This window comes from Neolamprologus brichardi, chromosome 18, assembly GCF_056152115.1.
Source record: "Neolamprologus brichardi isolate AB-2024 chromosome 18, ASM5615211v1, whole genome shotgun sequence".
Lineage (NCBI taxonomy): Eukaryota > Metazoa > Chordata > Actinopteri > Cichliformes > Cichlidae > Neolamprologus > Neolamprologus brichardi.
This window is the reverse complement of record NC_142121.1, coordinates 27,525,520-27,547,392: the sequence shown is the minus strand read 5'-3', so window position 1 is coordinate 27,547,392 and position 21,873 is coordinate 27,525,520. Positions and strand designations below refer to the sequence as shown.

The 21,873-nt window shown below is 41.3% G+C and overlaps 2 protein-coding genes across 3 annotated transcripts in view; both read left to right on the top strand.

The window, feature by feature from the left end:
- Window positions 1–21,620, top strand: part of ephb3a (eph receptor B3a) — a 40,131-nt gene extending 18,511 nt beyond the window's left edge. For both annotated transcript variants that reach the window (XM_006786853.3, XM_006786854.3), the window contains 9 exons: window positions 1,667–1,823; window positions 2,010–2,118; window positions 2,427–2,479; window positions 4,058–4,180; window positions 4,858–5,105; window positions 14,985–15,200; window positions 15,492–15,641; window positions 18,094–18,287; window positions 21,250–21,620. In XM_006786853.3, coding sequence (XP_006786916.2) covers window positions 1,667–1,823; window positions 2,010–2,118; window positions 2,427–2,479; window positions 4,058–4,180; window positions 4,858–5,105; window positions 14,985–15,200; window positions 15,492–15,641; window positions 18,094–18,287; window positions 21,250–21,361 — 1,362 coding nt within the window. In that variant the 3' untranslated portion in view covers window positions 21,362–21,620. The remainder of the gene's footprint in view (window positions 1–1,666; window positions 1,824–2,009; window positions 2,119–2,426; window positions 2,480–4,057; window positions 4,181–4,857; window positions 5,106–14,984; window positions 15,201–15,491; window positions 15,642–18,093; window positions 18,288–21,249) is intronic.
- On the top strand, window positions 6,915–7,813 carry LOC148097762 (uncharacterized). The gene has a single exon (XM_087832255.1). It carries the CDS (start codon window positions 6,915–6,917, stop codon window positions 7,608–7,610), a length of 696 nt encoding a protein of 231 aa, XP_087688381.1. The 3' UTR covers window positions 7,611–7,813.
- Window positions 21,621–21,873: the final 253 nt, after the last annotated feature.

Below are 21,873 nucleotides of genomic sequence, written 5' to 3'. Positions count from 1 at the left end.
TCGATTGAAAATAAGATACTTCACAAAAAATCTTCTAGCAATTGCTTTAATCATTAACAGCAGCAGTAAAACAAGAAAAAGCACGATGCAAATCACAAAAAACTTTTCACTTTTTAGGTAAAAGTTGTGCTTCATCAGTGCAGCCTGCAATTTGCATTTTTTGCTGTCTATGTGTTGTGTTGCTCTTTTCACAGTCTCACTACAGCTCAGAGAGTAGTTGGACAGTGTTTGTACACATGTCTGTCGCTTCAATTTCTAACTACGACTGCAGCAACATAGTAGTGACCAAAGAAATCACAAGGAGGCTTTTTCCACCCAGTCATACACAAGTGTTTGTCATTGACCAGCCTGTAGGCCTGCGTGACTGGGACTTGTTCGCTTGACCCTGCATTGTCCAAATGACAGTCAGGTTAGTCAAGTAGTTAGAGGTCATGTGTCTCCAAAATCTCAATATTTAGATGCCATAGTTCTAACAGTGCTAACAGTGCAAACACTAACAAGCTTGTTCAGCAGCTGCGTCTATAAACTGTATTAATGCAACTCCCGTATTCGGTGGATACAGTTATAACAAAGAGGGAAACTATCCACAGAGGCCCAAACTGTTTTTTTTTTAATGCCAGGCTGTAAACATGTGTTTTTAATGCTGTAAAGTTGGACATTTTAACATGGGTGTCTATGGGGATTGAGTCACTTTTAGAGCAAGGCTCAAGTGGCCATTAAAGAAGCTGTAGTTTTTTGGCTCCTCTGTGTTGGCTTGGGTTGGTTGCAGTTTCAGAATACACAAGAGGGGTATTAACTTGGATTTTTCTATGTTGTAGTACAAAACGTGACTACCACTAAAGCTTGCATTAACTGCAGACCGTATTTCAGTCGTCTCACAGAAAAAGCCCAATAAAAAAAAAAAAATCTGCTGACTTTCAGATAAAGGAGCCAGGGGAGGAAAATGCTAAGTCATTTTAAAATTTTAAGACCTACTCATGCTACACCGCATATCAGCACAGGTTTGATTCTTTCTTTATGAGTTCATCTTCAGCTGTATTTGTTTTAAAGAACTCTTATCGTCTGAATTTAAAACATAACTGCAATTTTTGTTAAACACCAAGTACTGTGGTCACAAGCGACACTTCCAGGATGATGTTATATACTAAAAAGAACTACAGACTCTTTTACTGCCTACGTAATCACTGTTTACAAACTGTAAAACGGTCTATAACACTAAAGCTAGAAGAAAATTGCCAATCTTCAGCTAGCAATGGCTCATATATTAATAACAATAAACCAGCTGGTCAGACCAGGGATGTCAAACTCATTTTACAAGCCATGAAATGTATGAGTCAAAAGTCCACAGTGTGTATGTCCTCCTTCACATTCTCCAGCGGACCGGATCGGAGTCTTCGCCGGGCCAATTCTGGCCCCCGTGCCGTATGTTTGCCACGCCTGTAATAGACTAAAGAAAGCAGCAAGAGCAAAACTTGTTAGTCTGTTAGAATAAAAAGAAGGACTGGCACATCCACGAATAATGAATTCATCCTTTAATCCTTAAGAAGAAGATTATGACGCCATTTTTTCAAAGTATGATATTAGTTTGTGAAGCTAAGCGAGGATAGAACGATGGACACACATAACCCTGCTGCTCTAACATTTAATATTTATGTTTTTCTTTCAGGGCCAGGCAATGTCACACACTGTAACTTCCCAGCACAGCTCAGCCAAGGTGGAGGGGCTGCGGGCTGCCACGCCCTACGTGGTGCAGGTCAGAGCACGCACTGTTGCTGGGTATGGACGCTACAGCAACCCCATGGACTTCAGCACCAGCCTCCACAGTACGGACTCGTTCTCTCCCACTTTACCGTCTGTTCCTGATGATGTGCTGCAGCGGTTCTCTTAATGAGGGTTCAGACTTGATAGTTTTTATGGCTGCCCTAATTGGTAGCCATTATGCATGCAGCGCGAGCCACCCTTTAATCTCTCTGCTGTTATGCATTCATTTGTGTGTCTCCGTGGCCCAGGTGACCCTCAGAAGTCCGTGCAGGACCAGCTGCCTCTCATCATCGGCTCGGCGTCCGCAGGTCTGGTGGTCATTGTTGCCTTGGTGGTTATCGCTGTTGTCTGCCTTAAGTAAGTGTTTGATTTTCATTACCGACAGGCTGAACTACATGTTTTCACTTTGTATGTTAGACTTGGAACAAAGACGCTCATTAAATTTTAACACGCTCTCAGAGGGTGTTAACTGTTAGCCGCTACAAATCAGCTCCGAAAGAGGGGAAACAAAGAAAAGACAAAGCAGATGTGCTGCCAGGAGTTTCCTCCTCAGCCTGTGATTATCTGATAGCGGAGTTAGACGTTAGCTTGATTCACTGTACCTGGAAAGCTGGCCAGGGCTGATTATGTCAATGTGACTTTTCTCATGTGCTTCTTGTTTACAGGAAGCAGCGCAGCGGGTCAGAGCTGGAGTACACTGAGAAACTGCAACAATACAGTAAGTTTCTGTGCTGAGCTCGGAAACCGTCTCCTCTGAGCTACTTTTGCTCATGCCAGCACAGTTAGCCCACTGATTCAATCAATTATCCAATCACCCGTTTGAGGCAGGAAAACATTTCCCTGCTGTCTCGGAGGAGGTCCGAGCACACAGATCATCAGTTGAAGTAGATACGTGCGCAGCGGGAAATAATTCCACACTGGACGAGGAGGGGCTGCCCACACACTGAAATGTAAAATATTTGTTAATGCAACATTTTTCCGAGGTCTTTGCTTGATGAAATTTCAGTCTGCGGAAAGTCATTTGTTTGGTTTCTATTTTTTCCCCCTGAGACACACATGGCATGAATTGCAAGCTCCCCAATGTGATTTAAGTTCTCCACTTTTCTGTCTGCCTGCGGACTGGATGCTGTGATTTGAAGGCCAAAAATAAAGCAAAATGAATTGTTAGTTAACTATATTTTGTTTTGATAGGTTTGATAGATTCTAATGCAAAACATCAGCCTCACTGCACAGATCTTAATCAAAGCGCTATCAGGAGGAGAACAGGACTAAGAATCTACTGCTGTGCTGCGAGTCTCTGTCTGAGCACAATAGTGTCACTTGCAGTTATTATAAACTAAACTCGGTGATTCAATTTTACCAAATCACAACAGCAGTCGCCTCAAGGTGCTTTATATTATAAAGTAAAGACCCCCCAAATCCTATGATGCCCTATGAGCCAGCACTTGGCAACTGTGGGAAGGAAAAACTCCCTTTTAAAAGGAAGAAAATGTCCAGCATACATCTGCCATGACCAGTTGGGAATGAGTGGAGGAAAACAGGATAAAAGACACGCTGTGGAAGAGAGCCAGAGATGAATAACAGCTAATTATTAAATGCTGAGCGGTGGATGCGGTGGTGGTGGCTCTGCCTCCCAATCTTCTTTTAAATACCGTAGGAACCACAAGCAAACCTTCAGTCTGAGAGAGAAGTGCTCTCAGGATGGCTCTATAAGGTCTCTGAAAATAACATGTGGCGTGATTATTAAAACCTTGTATGTGTCGAGAAGGAAATTACACGATTAGGCCTTAAATTTTGACCTGATCCTGGGATTAACTCACATGTGGGCAGATGCCTACGATTTCCTACATCAGTGTAAATGTTCATGTAGGAATTAAGTGGATTTTTCTTATGTTCTGTTTTTGTATGTTAGAAATCTTCTCACTGTAGCCATATTTCGATTCACTTATTCAATATGTGGCCACTCTGTAAAAAAATGTCCACTCGTGCATCAGATGAAAAGTCGGACCGATCTTTAGGATTAGGATTTATCCTTTTCATTACATGAATGTCTCTACTGAGTCTCATAGCAGTTCGCCACAAAGTTGTTGAGATAAATCAGTGTGGATTCATCGTCTGGCTTTGCTGTCCATGGTTCAAACACAGCATAGCTAGGAACATGTCTTATTTATACTGCAGCGTTGATTTCACTCGTATTATTCAGCCGTTGCCGTATTCAAAGCTTCGCTTTTAACAAAGGAACTCATATGAACGACATTAAAGATGCAGATTTTTTCCATTTTTCTCTATTTTCTAGTTTCTCCGGGGGTCAAAGTGTACATCGACCCTTTCACCTACGAGGACCCCAATGACGCAGTCCACGAGTTTGCCAAAGAAATAGACATCTCCTGTGTAAAAATAGAAGAAGTCATCGGCGCAGGTAAAGAACCCTGCTGTTTTTCGTCCAAGTGGACAGAATAATTTACCTTTATTAAACATTTATTTGAGCAAGAGTATGCCATCAAGGCCGGGCTCTGCTCTGTTAGAGAGTCCTCTGTGGGAGAGCAAGGTTAGGATTCAGAGTGCACATGAGAGCTGTGGGTGGGAAGGACTTCTCTGTAGCTCTCCGCCCCTCCTTCCTTTATTTCTTTCTTTCTTGTCTTTCCAGCAGCATGTTGTGTCCTAACTTCACCTCAAATGACAGTCTGCTCCCGCTCGTTCAACCTTCCTGTCTTCTCTGTCTTTCCTTCCCTTGTAAACATTCGTACTCAGGCACCAAATGCAAAACCCTCAAGTACCTCGCCCACCCTCTGTCTCCCTGCACCCCTCCCAGGTTGCACACTCGATCTATACCAGTCACTCCCTCTCTCCCCAACATCTTCGACCCCTGACCCCACTAGCGACCCCCGTCTTCTCTTTTCTAATTCTCTCCCACAGTCGAAGTCGACCCTCAACTCACTCCCGAGTCCGACCAGTAACGCTTCCTCTCCCCGCACTCTCCCTGACGCTCTCTTTCCCGCCACCCCTCCTCCCCGTTCATTCCTCTGCTCACTCAACCCCTGCCCACCTCCATCACCCCCCACCCCTCCTCTCGCCACCTCGTTCTCCTCGCTCCAGGTGAATTTGGCGAGGTGTGCCGCGGGCGTCTCAAGCAGGCCGGGCGCAGGGAGATGGTGGTGGCGATCAAGACGCTGAAAGCCGGCTACACCGAGCGCCAGAGGCGGGACTTCCTCGCCGAGGCCTCCATCATGGGTCAGTTCGACCACCCCAACGTGATCCGTCTGGAGGGCGTCCTGACGCGAAGCTGCCCCGTCCTCATCATCACCGAATTCATGGAGAACGGAGCGCTCGATTCCTTCCTCAGGGTAAGCTTGGCGGGAGGCGTGCGCCGCCCAACACCTCTGACAGAAAAAAGATTGCTTTCTGTTTGTATCAAAGCTGAGAGGAACACACACTCACACACACAGTCATTCACGATACCTCTGGGTTATCAGAATGTTTTACTCTCTGTAAAACACCCCGAGGCTCTTTACTTGCTGAGTGATAGAGATTAAATGCGCAATATAACGCCTGGAGACAAGCATAGTGTCTCTGCTTGACGTGACTGAGTGATGCTGACAGGCTTTTCCCGTGCACAAACTCCTGGTGGAAAACTGTCACACACGCAGACCTTTGGATAGGTTTGCTTCAGTGTATTAGAGAGTCTTTGTACCACCGCAGAATACATTAGTGATCAGAGTTTTCGGTTCAGACCACCTACACAAAACGCTGAACAAAGGCGGGATGAGAAATGAGGTGTCACAAGGTACATTTCCAGCTGCGTGGGGACTATTACATGTCATTTACATCCAATAAAATGTGTTTTCTTGCGTGGCTGTACTGTGAAGAAGACTACTGCAGCTTTTTGACTAAATGACAATTCTTCATGCTTGTGATGAATAAATGCTCTGATGCTGGTATTAATGGCAGTTTTCGGGGGATATTGTTAATGATATTGAAGACAGGCGACACTGACCAGCTGGTTGAGCTGGTTTCGGTGGGTTTGATGCCTGGTGTGATGTCGGTTCTCTCTTAAAGAGAATTCGTCACACAGTTTAAAAAAGTACTGAGCAAAAGTATTGCTTAGTTTCCTCCAGATGTGATGCTTGGCATTCAGGCCAGGGGTTCGATGTTTGATTCATCAGACCAGAGTATTTTGATTCTCATGGTCTTAAAGCCCTTCAGGTAACCTTCAGTCTCGCCACTCTACCAAACAGGCCTGATTGGTGGAGTGCTGCAGAAAAGGTCCTTCTACCCCAATCGCTCGGACTGGTCAAGTGGCCAGATCTAGGGAGAATTTCAAACTTCTCAATACTTATCAATGCAGTACTTTTAATACTTATGTACGTGTTAATATTTTTGAATTTCAAACAAAATAAAATAATCAAAAATGTCACTTTTTTCAGTTTTTTCAGTTTTCAGGATGTTAATTGTCAAGCACAATTTGATCTCTTTTTAAAAATCTTTCTCAATTCAAACCCTTTTGGATTTTAGAGCGCTAATATATTTGTTTTAAAAAGAAGCAGTTTGACGTGGTCGTCTCTGACTCTGTGAAAGATCTATCGGAGTTTACAAGGATTCATTAATTACCTGAAAACCAGCTGGTTTATCATCAATAAGAATAATAGCTGCAGCTCCACACGAGAGCCCTCGCTTCCTTTTCTGGATCAGCGGGGAATTAATCAGTTTTGATAATTATTTGTCGAGATGGAATAAATGATAAATATTCATCAGTCGTAGCTTCTGAAATTTAATCACTCAAAATCTGTTCGCCTTTTTTTTTGTTCCTTTTTTACGTTTAGTCGCTGTGTAACTAATTAATAACATTTATAAATGTTGGGTTAGTTGTCTGAATAAGTAGCTTTACAGAAACCGCTGACTTGAGGGGCAAGTTTACCGTCGTATTGGCGGTGAACGGCTGGCTCTAGTTGATTTCCACGCTTTTCTCCAACCAGTCGGTAGAGACCGACTTATTCATCTGAACTTAATACGTTTGGTGACACTTTAACGGTTCTTTAAGAGTGGGTTACTGAGCTCAGCTAACCTCGGCAGTGCCAAAAATTGGCGAGCGGGGGCTAGCTGGTTTATATTTCGATAACACACACGGAAACGGAGCGAGCGAGACAACAAACTAAATGGGGCCTAAGAGAACGCCGTCCGCTGAGGAAATTGAGGACATCAAAAAGTCACTGGACTTTTTAACTGAAGAAACATCAGCTATCAAGCTACAGCAGAAATATATCCTGGACATTGTCGAGGAGATAAAGTCGCTTCGCAATCAGAATGCGGAGAAGGAGAAACGGATTGTCTATCTGGAGAGCAGGGTCGCGGACCTGGAGCAATACACCAGAATGAACGATGTGATCATCACAGGGCTACACATAAAACCCCGGTCATATGCTCGGGCTGTGACTGCTGACAGCAAAGAGGACCATGGAGAACTGGATGTTAGCTCTGCAGAGCAACAGGTAGCTGGTTTCTTGCAGTCAAAAGGGATCGACCTGGACTGTAATAACATCGAGGCATGCCACCCTTTGCCCAGGAGAAACGCTAGTGATAAACCAGCTGTCATCATAAGATTTGTAAACAGGAAAAACAAGAATGCACTGCTGAAGCAGGGGAGAAAACTAAAGGGATCGAACGTCTACATGAATGACCATCTAACTAAATACAACGCTGACATGGCTAAGAAAGCACGACACCTAAAGAAACTGGGTAAAATTCAAAATACATGGACTGCAAACTGTAAAATATTTATTAAACTCAACGGTACACCGGAGGAAGCCAAAGTGCTGGTCATCAAACGCATCCAGGATCTGGAAAAATATTAACATGACTACAAATGCAAGGAGCTGAACAAACAATCAACATTCATCAAAGCAGGTAACAGAAGATAACAACGGAAGCTAAAGCACAACATATTAAATCATGGAACAATCAACTAATTTAACATCTGGGAATTATACACTGCTATCACAGAGGATTGCTAATTATGAGAATCTGGAGTTAAATGCACCACAAAACATGGAATACAATACACACTTCACAGAGCAGGACATTGATCCAGAATTGAACTTTTTTAACATCAGAAACATCAGCTGCTATTATACTGAAGATCAATTCAATAAAACTGTCAAGGCTGACTGCAAAATGTCCATAATCCACTTTAATAGTAGAAGTTTATATGCCAATTTTCACAAAATAAGAGAATACTTAAGCAAATTTGCACATCCATTCAGTGTGATTGCAGTATCTGAGACGTGGATTAATATGGAGAAAGGAGTGGACTTTGAAATAGACGGATATGAATTAAATGTTATGAACAGAAAGAATAAGAATGGTGGGGGTGTGGCTTTGTTTGTGGATAAAAATTTAAAATACAGGGTGGTGGAAAAAATGACGGTGGTGGTGGATAACATATTAGAGTGTGTAACAATAGAAATTAGTATGGAAAAAAAGAAAAATGTCATTGTAAGTTGTATATATAGAACACCAGGTTCTAATATTGAAATATTTAAGGAGTGGGTAGATAAAACATTTATTAGGACAAATCAAAAAGTTATGTTCATTTGTGGGGATTTCAACATAGACCTATTAAATCCAAACAAACATAGTATGACAGATGAGTTTATTAATACAATGTATAGCATGGGACTCTGTCCAGTGATTACTAAACCCAGCAGGATTACAGCACAGTCGGCAACCTTAATAGACAATATATTTACTAATGAAATAGAAAACAGATCTATAAGTGGTCTCCTAATTAATGACATCAGTGATCATCTACCTGTTTTTGTAGTGTATAACAGCAATTACAGGAAGGCCAAACAGGAAAATACAACAAAATACAAACGAGTGAGAACAGAGGAGTCCATAAATGCATTTAAAAGTGATTTACTTAAGCAAGAATGGGAGATGCTGTATGAGGAAAAAAATATTGATAAAGCATATGAGATTTTTTTAGGAAAATTTAAACTGTTATATGATAGCTGTTGCCCAGTAAAAAAATATAGTAAAAATCAAAAATATGTTGCGTGCCCATGGATCACAAAAGGATTACAAAATGCATGTAAAAAGAAAAATACCTTATATAGAGAATTTATAACAATCAGAAGTACAGAAGCTGAAAATAAATACAAGAAATATAAAAATAAATTAACTAGTATTTTGAGGTCATGTAAAAAGGAATATTATGAGAAATTATTAAATATGAATAAAAATAATATTAAAGGGATTTGGAAAACATTAAATACCATCATTAAAAATGGTTCTAGGCAGTCAAATTATCCTTCGTATTTCGTTAACAATGATAAAAATATTAGTAACATGAGTGATGTGGTTAATGAGTTCAATAAATTCTTTGTAAGTGTTGGGCCAGATTTGGCTGGTACAATTCCTGATATAACAGATTCTGCAGAGAAAGAAACTAAACTCATTGACTGTAATCCTCATTCAATGTTTTTAACGGTGGTAGAAGAAAAGGAAATCATTGATATTGTTGGGAAATCACAAACAAAAAATTCTACAGACTCTGATGACATTGACATGGAAATCGTTAAGAAAGTGATCAGTGGCATCTCCAAACCCTTAACACACATTTGCAATTTGTCTCTACAAACTGGTGCATTCCCAACACAAATGAAAACAGCTAAAGTAATACCACTGTTTAAAAATGGAGATAGACACCAATTCACAAATTACAGGCCTGTTTCTCTACTTTCACAATTTTCAAAAATACTGGAAAAAGTTTTCATTAATAGACTTGACAAATTTATAGATAAACACAAAATAATAATGGACAGTCAGTATGGTTTCAGACCAAATAGATCAACATCTATGGCATTAATGGAACTAATTGAAAATATCACCAACAATATAGATCAAAGACAATGCACAGTTAGTGTGTTCATTGATCTAAAAAAAGCTTTTGACACAATTAACCATGAAATATTACTTCATAAACTGGAGTACTATGGTATTAGAGGAGTGGTGCTAGAGTGGGTCAGAAGTTATTTGAGAGACAGGCAACAATTTGTGAAGATTGGTGAATATCAATCAGAGTGCCTGGACATTGTTTGCGGAGTTCCACAGGGGTCAGTATTGGGACCAAAGCTGTTTATCCTCTATATCAATGATATATGTAAAACATCTGATATATTGCAGTTTATTTTATTTGCAGATGATACAAATATTTTTTGTGCTGGAGAGAATTCACAGCAGCTTTTGGAAATTGTCACACAAGAAATGATTAAACTAAAAACATGGTTTGACAGAAACAAGTTATCACTAAATTTGAAAAAAACTACATTTATGTTATTTGGAAATTGTAAAAAAGATGCCGGAGCAAAATTGTTAATAAACAATGTTGAAGTAGAGCAAGTTTCTGAAACAAAATTTCTGGGTGTGATAATAGATAACAAAATCTGCTGGAAACCTCAAATAAAGCATATACAAGCTAAACTGTCAAGAAGCATCTCTGTACTGAGTAAAGTTAAACATTTTTTGCCTTCCAAATCACTCCGGGTACTTTACTGTTCACTTATATTGCCATATTTAGAATACTGTGTGGAAATCTGGGGAAATACATACAAAACTTCACTTCAACCACTATGTAAAACTCAGAAAAAAGCAATCAGGATTATTACTAAAGCAGGATTTAGAGACCACACTAACATCATGTTCTTGAAATTAAAAATTCTGAAGTTTATGGATCTTATAAAATATAAAACTGCAAAAATTATGTACAAAGCCAGATACAATATGTTACCAGGAAATGTACAGAGGATGTTTTTTGACAGAGACGGGGACTATGCATTGAGGGGAAAATTCAATCTGAAGACTCTTAAAGCACGGACACAGGTTAAAACCTTTTGTGTTACTATTTATGGGGTAAAACTGTGGAACAGTTTTACTGTGGACCTACAGCAATGTTCAAGCATTAGTCAGTTTATAAAGATGTTTCGAAAACTGATTTTGGAAGAATATGAAACTGATAAAGTTGATCACCCATTGTATATATAACTATGCTAAACTGTATCTAAATTATATCTATCACTGTAGCTATGTTTATACATGTTCTCCTTGTTTATTGTGTGGGGTAAGTGATGATGGGAATTAGGTGAATAGTGGGATTCAATAGAACGTTAAGCATGGGGTAGGGATTAATAAGTATGTTATACTTCTTCCTACTCCATTTCAGACCTAATAATTGTCATTTCATGTAATTGAGACTCTGTTTGATTTATTTATTTATTTATTTTTATTTTTATTTTTATATATATTTTTTTATTTTCTTTTCTTTGTTTTATCTGAGCACATACGTGTGTGTACACAGAGTAAATCCAAGTATGTGTACTTGTGTATATATTGTTTTGTGTTTTTTTTTTGTTTTTGTATATGTCTGAAATAAAGATACTACTACTACTACTACTATAAAGGGAAGGGGGCATTGGGCGGTGACAGTCACACTCCAATATGATTGTGACACCACGAATGCTATCAGACCAGAGTGCTGTTAAGCTTGCATTACCCAACATCTAGATCAGACTGATATGATATAATATGCTGATTTTAGATTGTAAATCTACTAATATATGATGCTGTGTTATTATATATAAAGCATTTCAGCAGGGTATCGGTGATTAAACTCCTGTCCAGCTGCCACATTAAACCGATGTGCACATTAATGAGTCAATAATTTAGGCATATCATTAAAATACTTTAGATTTACTTTGTGCAGCACCACTTTTTAAGTACATGAACCTGAAAATAGTGACAAATATCTTCTAAACCTCTTGATGCATTCTCAATCATCCAGGAAAGTAAATCTCCAAAAAGTTGATTCTGTTCATCTGGACCAGGGTTTTAATAGTTTTGCAATTTTCATTAGTTTTTATTTTTATTTAGTTTTGACTTCAGATTTTCAATTTCATATCAGTTTTAATTAGTTTTTACCAATTGTTTGCTAGTTTAGTTTAGTTTTTATTTTTTTTGAAAATCCTTAGTTTCAGTTTAGTTTTGATTAGTTTCAGTTATAGTTTTAGTTGTGTTTGCAATAATTAAGTGCAACAAAATCCCAGTTTCATCATATCAGTCATTCTCTCCTGCTTATCCTTGGGTATGTTGCTATTCCAGCTACCATACCCTGCACCCTGGACAGGTCGCCTGTCTGTCGCAGGGCTAACATGCAGAGACCGACAACTCACATTCCCACCTATGGGTTCTTTAAATAAATAAATAAATAAATAAAGGCAGATGAACAACCATTGATACCAGGCAACTATAAAACGTTTATCTTGGCCCCAATGAGACTATTAACTCTTGCAGCACCGGGTGTTCGTAATTGTGGTTCAAGTGAATTGACTCACACAGTTATGTAGATATCCCCGTCCTGTTGTCTCGGGATGCATCACGCTGCCTTGCCTGGGGTTAGCTTCTGTTTTCTGGGGATGAGGGTTGAGTGTGCTCCCTTACCTTCTCAAGGTAAGCTAGGTTAGCCTTCTTGTGTGAGCTTTTCAAGTGCACTTTAAGGTTTGTGGGATTTTTTTCCCTTTAGAAATGTCCCTCATAATTTGTCTGTTTCCACTACAAGACACTTGCTTTATCCAAAACACAGTCATATTCAAAGTAATCCCAAATTGGCGCTTTCTTCCGACTTTTCCTGACATGATTCTGCGCGTGGACGGAGCAGCAACACAGACGACTCGACTAACGTACTGCCACCTGCTGGCATAATGAGACACAGCAAGAAAAAAATCTGTAAACTAAACTTCATTTTCACCCTTGACTATTGTATGACACGCACACATCAATGAAAACTAAACACATTTTTGCTATAAAATCAGTTAATTTTAGTTAGTTTTGTGAACACTCATTCCAGTTTTAGTTAGTTTTCCTTTTTTTGTTTTTATTTTTATTTTCGTTAACGAAAATGTTTTTTCACTTCTAGTTTTCGTTATTTCGTTAGTTTTCGTTAACGATAATAACCTTGATCTGGACGTAGCGTTTTGTGGGAGAAACGTTTCGTCACTCATCCGAGTGACTTCTTCAGTCTCAGCTGACTGCAGGTTTCCCCAATCTTATAAACAGTACATTTGCATAATGACTGAAACCAGCCCACTGAAGGAACAATGGGCTGGGAGGTCAGTTCCTTAATCTTAATTATGCAAATTCTCATGACCTTTAATCAACAACCACTGACCAAAACGCACTGATCAAAGACCACTGACCAATGGATCAATGGCCATGAGTACCATTCACAGAGAGTTGGGGAATTAAGGAACTGACCTCCCAGCCCATTGTTCCTCAGCGGGCTGTTTATAAGATTTGGGGAAACCTGCAGTCAGCTGAGACTGAAGAAGTCACTCGGGTGAGTGACGAAACATTTCTCCCACAAAACGCTACGTCCAGATGAACAGAATCAGCTTTTTGGAGATTTACTAAACCTGTTCTTTACAGTCTTTTTTTTTCATAATCAAAGGCTCTGATTTCTTTTCTTTCTCTCAGTTGCTCAGTTAAAATAACATTTGTTGGTTCTTATCTTAGTTATCAAGTAATCATCTGTATCATTACTGCGGACAATTTCAGATGTTTTTATGTATCAATCTTTGGGTTTTAGGATATATGTTTTTATTGTATTTCGTCATTTTTATTCGTTTGTCAATCATCAAGTCAACTCGCCGTCTCCTTTCTAAGCATTTTGGACACTTTCACAATTTTCAAGTTAATTTTCAATTTATAAATAATGAACTGATAACGCCAACACTCATTATTTGCAGCTCCACATCTGATAGTGCAGCCTGAGCTTTTTTTTCCCCCTCCTTCTCACCCACTCTTCTCAGCCAGCTGTCCTACAGATAACAAAAAAAGTGCCTGCTCTGTGCTCTCCTCACCCCCGCTCTCCCGCCAATGTCACACTGCCTGTGACTCAGAGGAACTCAGAGTCCTGCTCTAACAAGGAAACTATTGAGTTAATGCACACACACACGTGCACGTGCACGCACACATGCACAAACTGTCCAAGCGTGTCACCCGCAGTGGAGCTTCAGACTCCCCCCGGACATGTGGACATATGCACATGTAGAAAACTTTATAGAAACACAGAAATAACACACATGCAGTCATGCCACCGTGGCTTTGAAGGCCTGCTATGAATCACGGCTGTTTACACATCCATCCATCCCGGCTTGTTTGCCTGTCAGACTTCATTGGAGTGTGCAGACTACAAGGCAGGATGTTTATGGGTTTGCGATGGCACGTCCTGTGTTCTTTGCTTTCTCATCGCAGAGCCAAAGAAGGAATTGATTATGTTGGGAAAAAAAATCTTATTTTCCCCACCCCTGCGACTCCCTTCGCTCGGATTAGATATTCAGGTCATGAGAGAAAACCTCCCACCGTAGCTTCGTTCAATTTTGCAGAAATTTCAGATCATTTTTTAACAGTTTAATTGATTAGTTTTAGTTCAGCTCCCACACATCAGGGTACACGCGCCCTCGCGAGTCAGGAGCACTGATATATTGCGATCTCGAGTATGTGACACGCGTCACAAATGCGGAGAATTGTAAATTAAACCCTGAAAGCCCTCGTCTAAGATTACTTTCATGCTTCTCAAATGTTGCACGAGAGGGCAAATCTCTGCTTCTCGAAGACTTTGCCATTTTTACAAATGATCTTTGAGCAACATGACATAGTGATTTTGTTGACAGGCTGATTTTATTCTCATGTCCACAGGAAGAAGAAGCAAAGCCATGTTCAGCCTTTAACTGCTACTAGTTTGTCAGTCAGTGAATGAGGGGAAAATACCTGCAGTGGTCTGGTTTCGATTGCAGTGTTTTGGCTCCCATTATTATATTGTTTTGTTGAGTCAATGGCGAGCCATACCAGCTTTAGTACGACAGTAAAGACTCTAATTAATCAGCTAATTGGACAGCATGCATGAAAAGGTCAGCTGTCAGTGACTGTCAGCAGGAGCCATGAAGCACTATGACAGATGTCATGTTTACGTGGCCTCGGTGACTGATCTCCTGCCTCTGGTTCTCCTCTTATCTCCCGTACTCGCCCCTATCGTCTGTTTCAACACATCTTTTCTCTTTCTCATTTTCCACTCCCTGTTCATTAACCGCCTCCTCTGCTGCACCCTCCCCGCTTCTCCCGCTCTATCTCTGACTGTGTGTATGTGTGGGTTTTTTTTTTTCCCTCGCTTGCAGCTGAACGACGGGCGCTTCACAATGACACAGCTGGTCGGGATGCTGCGCGGCATCGCTGCAGGCATGAAGTACCTGTCAGACATGAACTATGTTCACCGAGACCTCGCCGCCCGAAATATCCTGGTCAACAGCAACTTGGTCTGCAAGGTCTCCGACTTTGGCCTGTCGCGCTTTCTGGACGACACCTCCGCTGACCCAACTTACACAAGCTCTCTGGTTGGTGAAATACGCGTGAATGTGTGCGCCGCTGTGCGTTTGTGTACGCTGTGCTTGTTTAATTGGGCGTCTTAATTCGATCCCCCCCTCACTTGTTTCACATGTACACATAAATGCATGTGTGACTGTTCACGTGTGCCAATATTTACGTTGGCGCGCGACACCATCTGTGAAATTTGCATTTGCTGTTTGTTTTTTTTTGCATTTGTGTGCTGCTGCTTGTGCCTGCGCTTATAGGATTGGAGTATCTTTCAGAGTGCTGATACCATCCCCCCCTGTCTGTGTGTGCAGGGCGGTAAGATTCCCATTCGGTGGACAGCACCAGAGGCCATTGCCTTCAGGAAGTTCACCTCCGCCAGTGACGTATGGAGCTACGGCATCGTCATGTGGGAGGTGGTCTCCTATGGAGAGCGGCCATACTGGGACATGAGCAACCAGGATGTAAGTCAGCACAAGAGTCTCACGAGAAAACGTATATCTATAGCCTGAAAGCTCATGGAAGGAGTTTCATGTCTAAGTTTAGGGCCGGCTGAGAGTTTCTCCGGGCTGCTGTGGCTTTGATTTCCAGCGTGACATGTTGGACTCGAGCCTGTTCTGCTGTCTTTATCTCCTCACTGCAGATGCTGGTTGCAGCTGCGTGCCTATGTTCTAGTTTTTACCACCTTATTTACGGCCCTGGCCTTCCCACCCCCCTACAAATCCATACTGCAAAGCCTCCCTCCTCACACTCACAAAGGCATACTCAGGATTGGCTTTTTCTCTCCTTCTTCTTTACGTGCGTTGGTACCTGTAGGCTATCTGCACTGCACAGACATTGTAACTGCAGCAGTGAGCTTGAAGGAAAGAAAAAATAAATCTCTTGGTTCCTCCTCCTTGAACAAAGTACTGAAGCAATGTGTACACCTCCACTTCAGTCTCTGAGGAATATCTGCTCTGTACTGAGTTTCAAAAAAGCGACTTATAACGCTGATACCAATAAAGCAAAGGAGAAAAAAAAGGATCAGAAATAAAAAATGGCAGTAATGTATGTATAACTTTCACAACAGAACCCACATGCAGTAATGAAAGCATCAAAGTAGAAGCCCACTATTGTTCCCAATAGCCTTTGTGCCACAGTCATCGCTCAATAAGCAACAGAGTCAACAAATACGAGATATAAACAGAAGTACTCGCAGACTAGAAGCACGACATAAAAATCAAGGAACAAGCAGCGGGAGACGAGAAGCGCTCCAGAAATGTTTTATTGTTCCCAAATGACATTTTTTTATTGTTGTGGGGAGTTAAAACCCATACGCAGCTTACGGAGGCAAATGCAGTTGCTAGGCGAACTTGCATCCGTGAGCCGACGTGTTCTTCCTCCAGTTTATTGTTTCTCCCATCAATCATGCCAGTTCTGAAGTGACAAATTTGAGAATATTGTTTTTATAGTTTTGTTAAGACGCTGAAAGAAAGATTGGAATGTGTGACAGCACGAGCTGAGGAACTGTCTAATGCAGGAGATAATACAGGAACTGCCGATTATTCTCACACCAAAACAACAAAGGCCAAACAAAATGAGCATAATACGAATGATTCAGAGCCAAATGGTAACACTCTGTAGAGGCGCCACATGAAATTTGCCTAAATCCTTATGCACAGTCTTCTGGGTTGATATTTATTTAGCATAGCAAATTTCAAATTTAATCTTCATTTGAATGTGTTTGTGGCGGAAATGATTGTGGACCTCTGTGCTCAGAGTGAGACAGGTTTACAATTATCAGAAAGCTTGCCATAAAATGTGTCCAAATATATCGGTGTTCTTTGTCTTCAAAGGATGAAATTTAATGATTTCAGAGACCCCTCAACTTTATCCCTTAATGCAATCATCTCTGAAAACTCTAAGATAGGTTTCCATTAAAATTTCTTACAAGTATACAAAGGATGAAGAGTAATAGCTGAAACAAGTTTCAGATTTCTTTAGCAAATGATCAAAAACTTGCAAAACAAATGGTATTCTCCTCTTAAAATGCTAACAGCCTAAACATTTTAAACATTATTATGGTGTATTCTTTCAGTTATCTCTTGTAGTACACTTCTGCATAGTACAAAGTACTTTTTGCATAGTACGTGAACAGGGTAGTGTTGTTTCAAATCCAAAGACGGCTCGTAATGCGCTTGTTGAAAATGGCGATTGCAGCTAATGACCATTATCAACATTAGCTGCTTCATTTTGCAGAACTTTACAACTCGTCAAGCCTCCGACCCTTTTTTACATCAAAGACTTCATCAAGATACTTCAGCATCCACAAACATCAAATCATGCCACAAGTATAATATTAATACCTGACAAAAACAAACCAATGTTAGCTAGCTTGCGTTGGCACTAACTAGCTAGCTAACTTTAGCGATGTCGGTGTGCCCTCCCACTGGCTGAAAACTGGTTGATGGTCACATTTCTCCTACCTTGGAGACAGCTTGGCAAGCACTGAGGATGAAACATGTTTACACCTTAGTTTTTTACACCATCTTACACTTGTAATAAAACCCTTGTCAGTGTTGACATCAAATATACTATATTATTGCTTTTATATTATTGCTTTTAGCTTCATTCAGTATTTAGAGATTTACAGATTTACAGATACAAATTTTTGTGACCATTAAGTTACGTGCACGGTTAAAATTATTTAAGTGCCAGACTTAGACAGACAATTCCAGTATAAACTTTTCTCAACTTAGAGCTGAGTGATCGAAGCGACTACCAATGACAGTGCAGCATACTGGATATTGTAAATAAATGAGAGGATTACCATTCATCAGTCAGGAGTAAACTGTCAGCTTCAAAGTGATGCACAACAAGTGAAACACTCCCTGTGTGGACAAGCCTGTTGTTAAGATTGACTTCCTTTGCCTTCAGGTGATGACAGCAGTAGAGCAGGACTACCGGCTGCCCCCACCCATGGACTGTCCCATGGTGCTGCACCAGCTGATGTTGGAGTGCTGGATGAAGGAGAGAAACCTGAGGCCCAAATTCTCCCGAATCGTCAGCACTTTGGACAAGCTGCTTCGCAACGCCGCAAGCCTCAAGGTGGTGACCAGCACCTACTCAGGGTGAGTCTACAGTTAGGGCCGTGATTTGTTGCAGTGGAATATATTAAGGCAAACAGTCAATTCATCTTGGTTTGATTTGTCCAAAGATTATTTTTTCAGAACTGTGCAGGTTGTTTTAGATTTTTCCCTTACAAAGTTTAATCTGGCCTTCTTGTTTCTTGAGTGTAACCAGTGGTCTGCACTTTGTGAATCCTCTATAGTGATTGAAATAACTAGTTCTTTTTGATTTGTTTAGATGTTTTGAAGATGTTTCTGTTAACCATGTAAATAACTCTGCGATCATCCACTTTAGTTCACTTTTGGTCTTGCTGAGCTGACCAGTCTCTTCTTTTCTTTTTAAGAAAGTACCAGATTGTTCTTCAGTGAACTGATGGCTTCCCTCTCTTCCCTCTTAATGAATTTTGTTTATTATTATTATTATTATGTTTTCTTCATTTACCGTGAAATAACAAGGAGAGAACCGGTCTCACCCGCCTATTAAAACTGATTGCCAGTCAAACGTCCAATTAAAAATGTGGGGCTGTGTATAAAAATGGCTGCAATTCCTGAACAGTTCATTCAAATATTTAGTAAAAACCTCTTGAATTAAATCTGAAAGGTTGCTCTTCAAATCTAACTGTATATGCAGGATAAATTTAAAGTAGATGTCCATGTGACATGTCAGAGTCAGGCTGATTTCAGTATGGTTTTTCCGTCGGTTATAGGAAGACAAGTAAGTTCGGTTAAATTTTCTCTTCCATCCAGAGATGTCATAGATCTGTTATAATCACACACTGTGATTACCTTGTTGGAAGGCTGGAGGTTTCAGACACTTCCCCACCACCCAGCGAGCACTTTGAGACAGAGTTTTCTCTTTTTCTAGCTAAAGATCAATGTTGAAGTTGAAGTTAATGTTAAAGTAGATGAAGAGAAGTTGCAAAGTGGATGGAGAGTGTTGCTTTTAGAAAAGTGTTGCGTCTCAGTCCTTTATGGAAAGAGCAAAGCGCTTCACTGTCACCACCTTGGCAAGTTTGCCGCGAGATTTAGCAACTCTTCAGAGAAACTCGCTGAATTTACTTTTCTTGGTAGCTGCTACAGAAAAAATAAATAAAATATCAGTGGGTTTCCATGCACAGGAAGTTCTAAACGAGTGTTCGGGGCTGCAAGTTTAGAATCCAGCTCGTGTCCGTTTTGAGGATTCCCGGGTCACAGCAGCAGCAGCCAGTTTACAGTAAATGCAGAAGCATGGACTCTAATTAGAAATGATACCAGCTGTGTTGTGGCAGACTTGGCACCTGATGTATAACCGAGGCATAAAATGCTTTTGAGGTCTTTCTGCAAAAAGAGCAGAAATAGTGCAAACACAAGGAAGCAGTGATGCAATTCCTTCTCTTTCACCTTGTGCGAAATTGTCCTCTGTATTGCATATGACGGCTGTGAAGTGCAGGATGAAGACTGGTGCAGGGACGAGCAGCGCCGCGCCTCTGGGTTGTGGGAATGAGATGTCACAGTAAAGAAAATTATGGCTGGCCTAAGGAAAGGCACAACAGGGTTCATGCTTGTTGGCTTCGGTTTTGTTTTATGCTTTTGGGGGACTTGGGAGGATGCCTCTTTGAGCTGAAGGCCTTTGCGAGCAGACAGCAGACTGCTCCTTTTCCCTGACATTTCCCGTGGACGTGTAAAGATTTCGCTTACTCGTAGGCGCCCGTCTTCGATTTCGAGCTTGTTCTCACTGTTGAATTTTAATGATTAGTACTTCTTTTAGGACGTACCAGATCCCTACATCTTAACCGATGCATAACGAAACGAGCACACGTCCTCGAGCCCCTGCCTCTGACGTCGGCGATGGCACCCTGTTTCAGAGTCACATGAGGCAGAAATTGTACGCAGAGGATCCGGGTCTGATGCCAGCTTCTTGGCTCACAGTTTCACTCTAACACTGAGCCCCAAGGGCGAGTCTTATGCCAGGATTTGGGCTCGGCGAAGCTAATTGTGTGTGGAAATGTAATGGCTGACCTCGGTTTAATTCCCCCTATACTTGGCTGGATGCTGGAATGTAGGTGATAGGACAGACAGCAGCCAGAGCTGCTGATGTGGAAAAGCAGGAGGTGATGAAGTGTGAGTAATAAGGGAGATTGAGGAGAAGCTAAAAGAGAGGAATGTGTTTAATTAGGTTGCTAATGAGCTTTTTAATGCATCAGGGGAGGGTGCACCCAATGCTGTGATGAGCAAATAGGAAGGCAATGTGTGTGTGTGTGTGTGTGTGTGTGTGTGTGTGTGTGTATGCATGTTGTGCTGTTGTTGTGTTCCGATGACATGCCAATGATTAATTTATGGCCTCATCTGTATGCAGCAGCTAGAGATAGATGGAGAAGGAGCAGGAGGAAGAGGAGGAGAGGGAACGGATCATGTTGTCAGAGCATGATTTAGAGAGCGTCTCGCGTGTTTGCGCGTGCGCGCGCGAGCCGTCGGAACGCTCGCTGCTGCTCACCTGCCATTGGCTGCTCAGTGATGTCGGGGCAGATAACGGAGGGAGAGAGAGGATATGAGATGCGGCGCTATCTGTGGAGTATCTTGTGCCACGAGGGCCTTAAAAACAAGGACACTGGCCGAGGAACAAAGGACACTCGGAGGCTCGCGGGGCTTTTTCCAAGATAGCCGAGAAATGTGTTGAACTTTTATTAAAACTGGAAATGCGATGAATAGATTCAGGCTTGGCATTTGAGTTGGATGCTGTTTGTAGCAGACGAATCTCCGGATCAGCAATTTTGAGCTCATTCTCCTGGCGCTGTATTTTTTCATTGTCCATAACCAGGAGATTTAAGTGTATAGACTCTGCAGAATTTAGCTACGCTTGACACCAAGATGGATTAGGCCTTTATCCACCTTCAGCGAGAGCACTTAGTGGCGCGATAATGAGTTGCACCTTTTGTTTAAAGTGGCCGTGAACTTGGCGCTGACCTGTGTGGCTTTGTGTTGGCAGGGACCTGCTGCGGCTGGGAGGAACGCTGCCGGGACACAACAGGAAGAGTCCGGACAACAGTCAGGAAATCATTCGGCAACAGATGAGCCAAACTCTCCCGATCAGGGTGTGAGCTGGAAGGACTAGCTAAAAACTACCTAAAAACTCTTGAGACGAAGAGCTGATGTAAAATAAATTAAAAAAAGAAGAAGAAGAAGTAAATGAAAAAGATGGAAGCTCCGGCGACACAGCGAAAGAGGACCATTCTGGAGATTTCTTTCCCACTGGAGACTCAGTGTCTGTTTAAAGAGAACTCTCCATTCCAGTGTGTGTGTTCATTACTTGACACTTGTGGATTTGTGACTATTGACATAAAGCCAGACTTCTTATTGCTCCCTCTCAGGTTGTGTTTGCATGTCTGCATGTGTTTTCTGCTGGTTGGGGAATCAGTCTTTTCCTTCTCTTCACCCTCCGACTGAGGACAGGGCGGGCAATTTCACGCAGATGACGCAACAGTGCCAAGATAAAGCAATCGTTTGCTTAAAACCAGCTCAAAGACAGCTGTGGACCATCTCTCCAATCAGCGATTCCTTTTCTTTTTAAAAGAAAAAAAAAAAATCCAACCAAATATGTTCATTCATTTTG

What these genes read in the sequence shown, in the direction of transcription:
- LOC148097762 (XM_087832255.1), top strand. Translation starts at nt 6,915, where the DNA reads ATGGGGCCTAAGAGAACGCCGTCCGCTGAGGAAATTGAGGACATCAAA.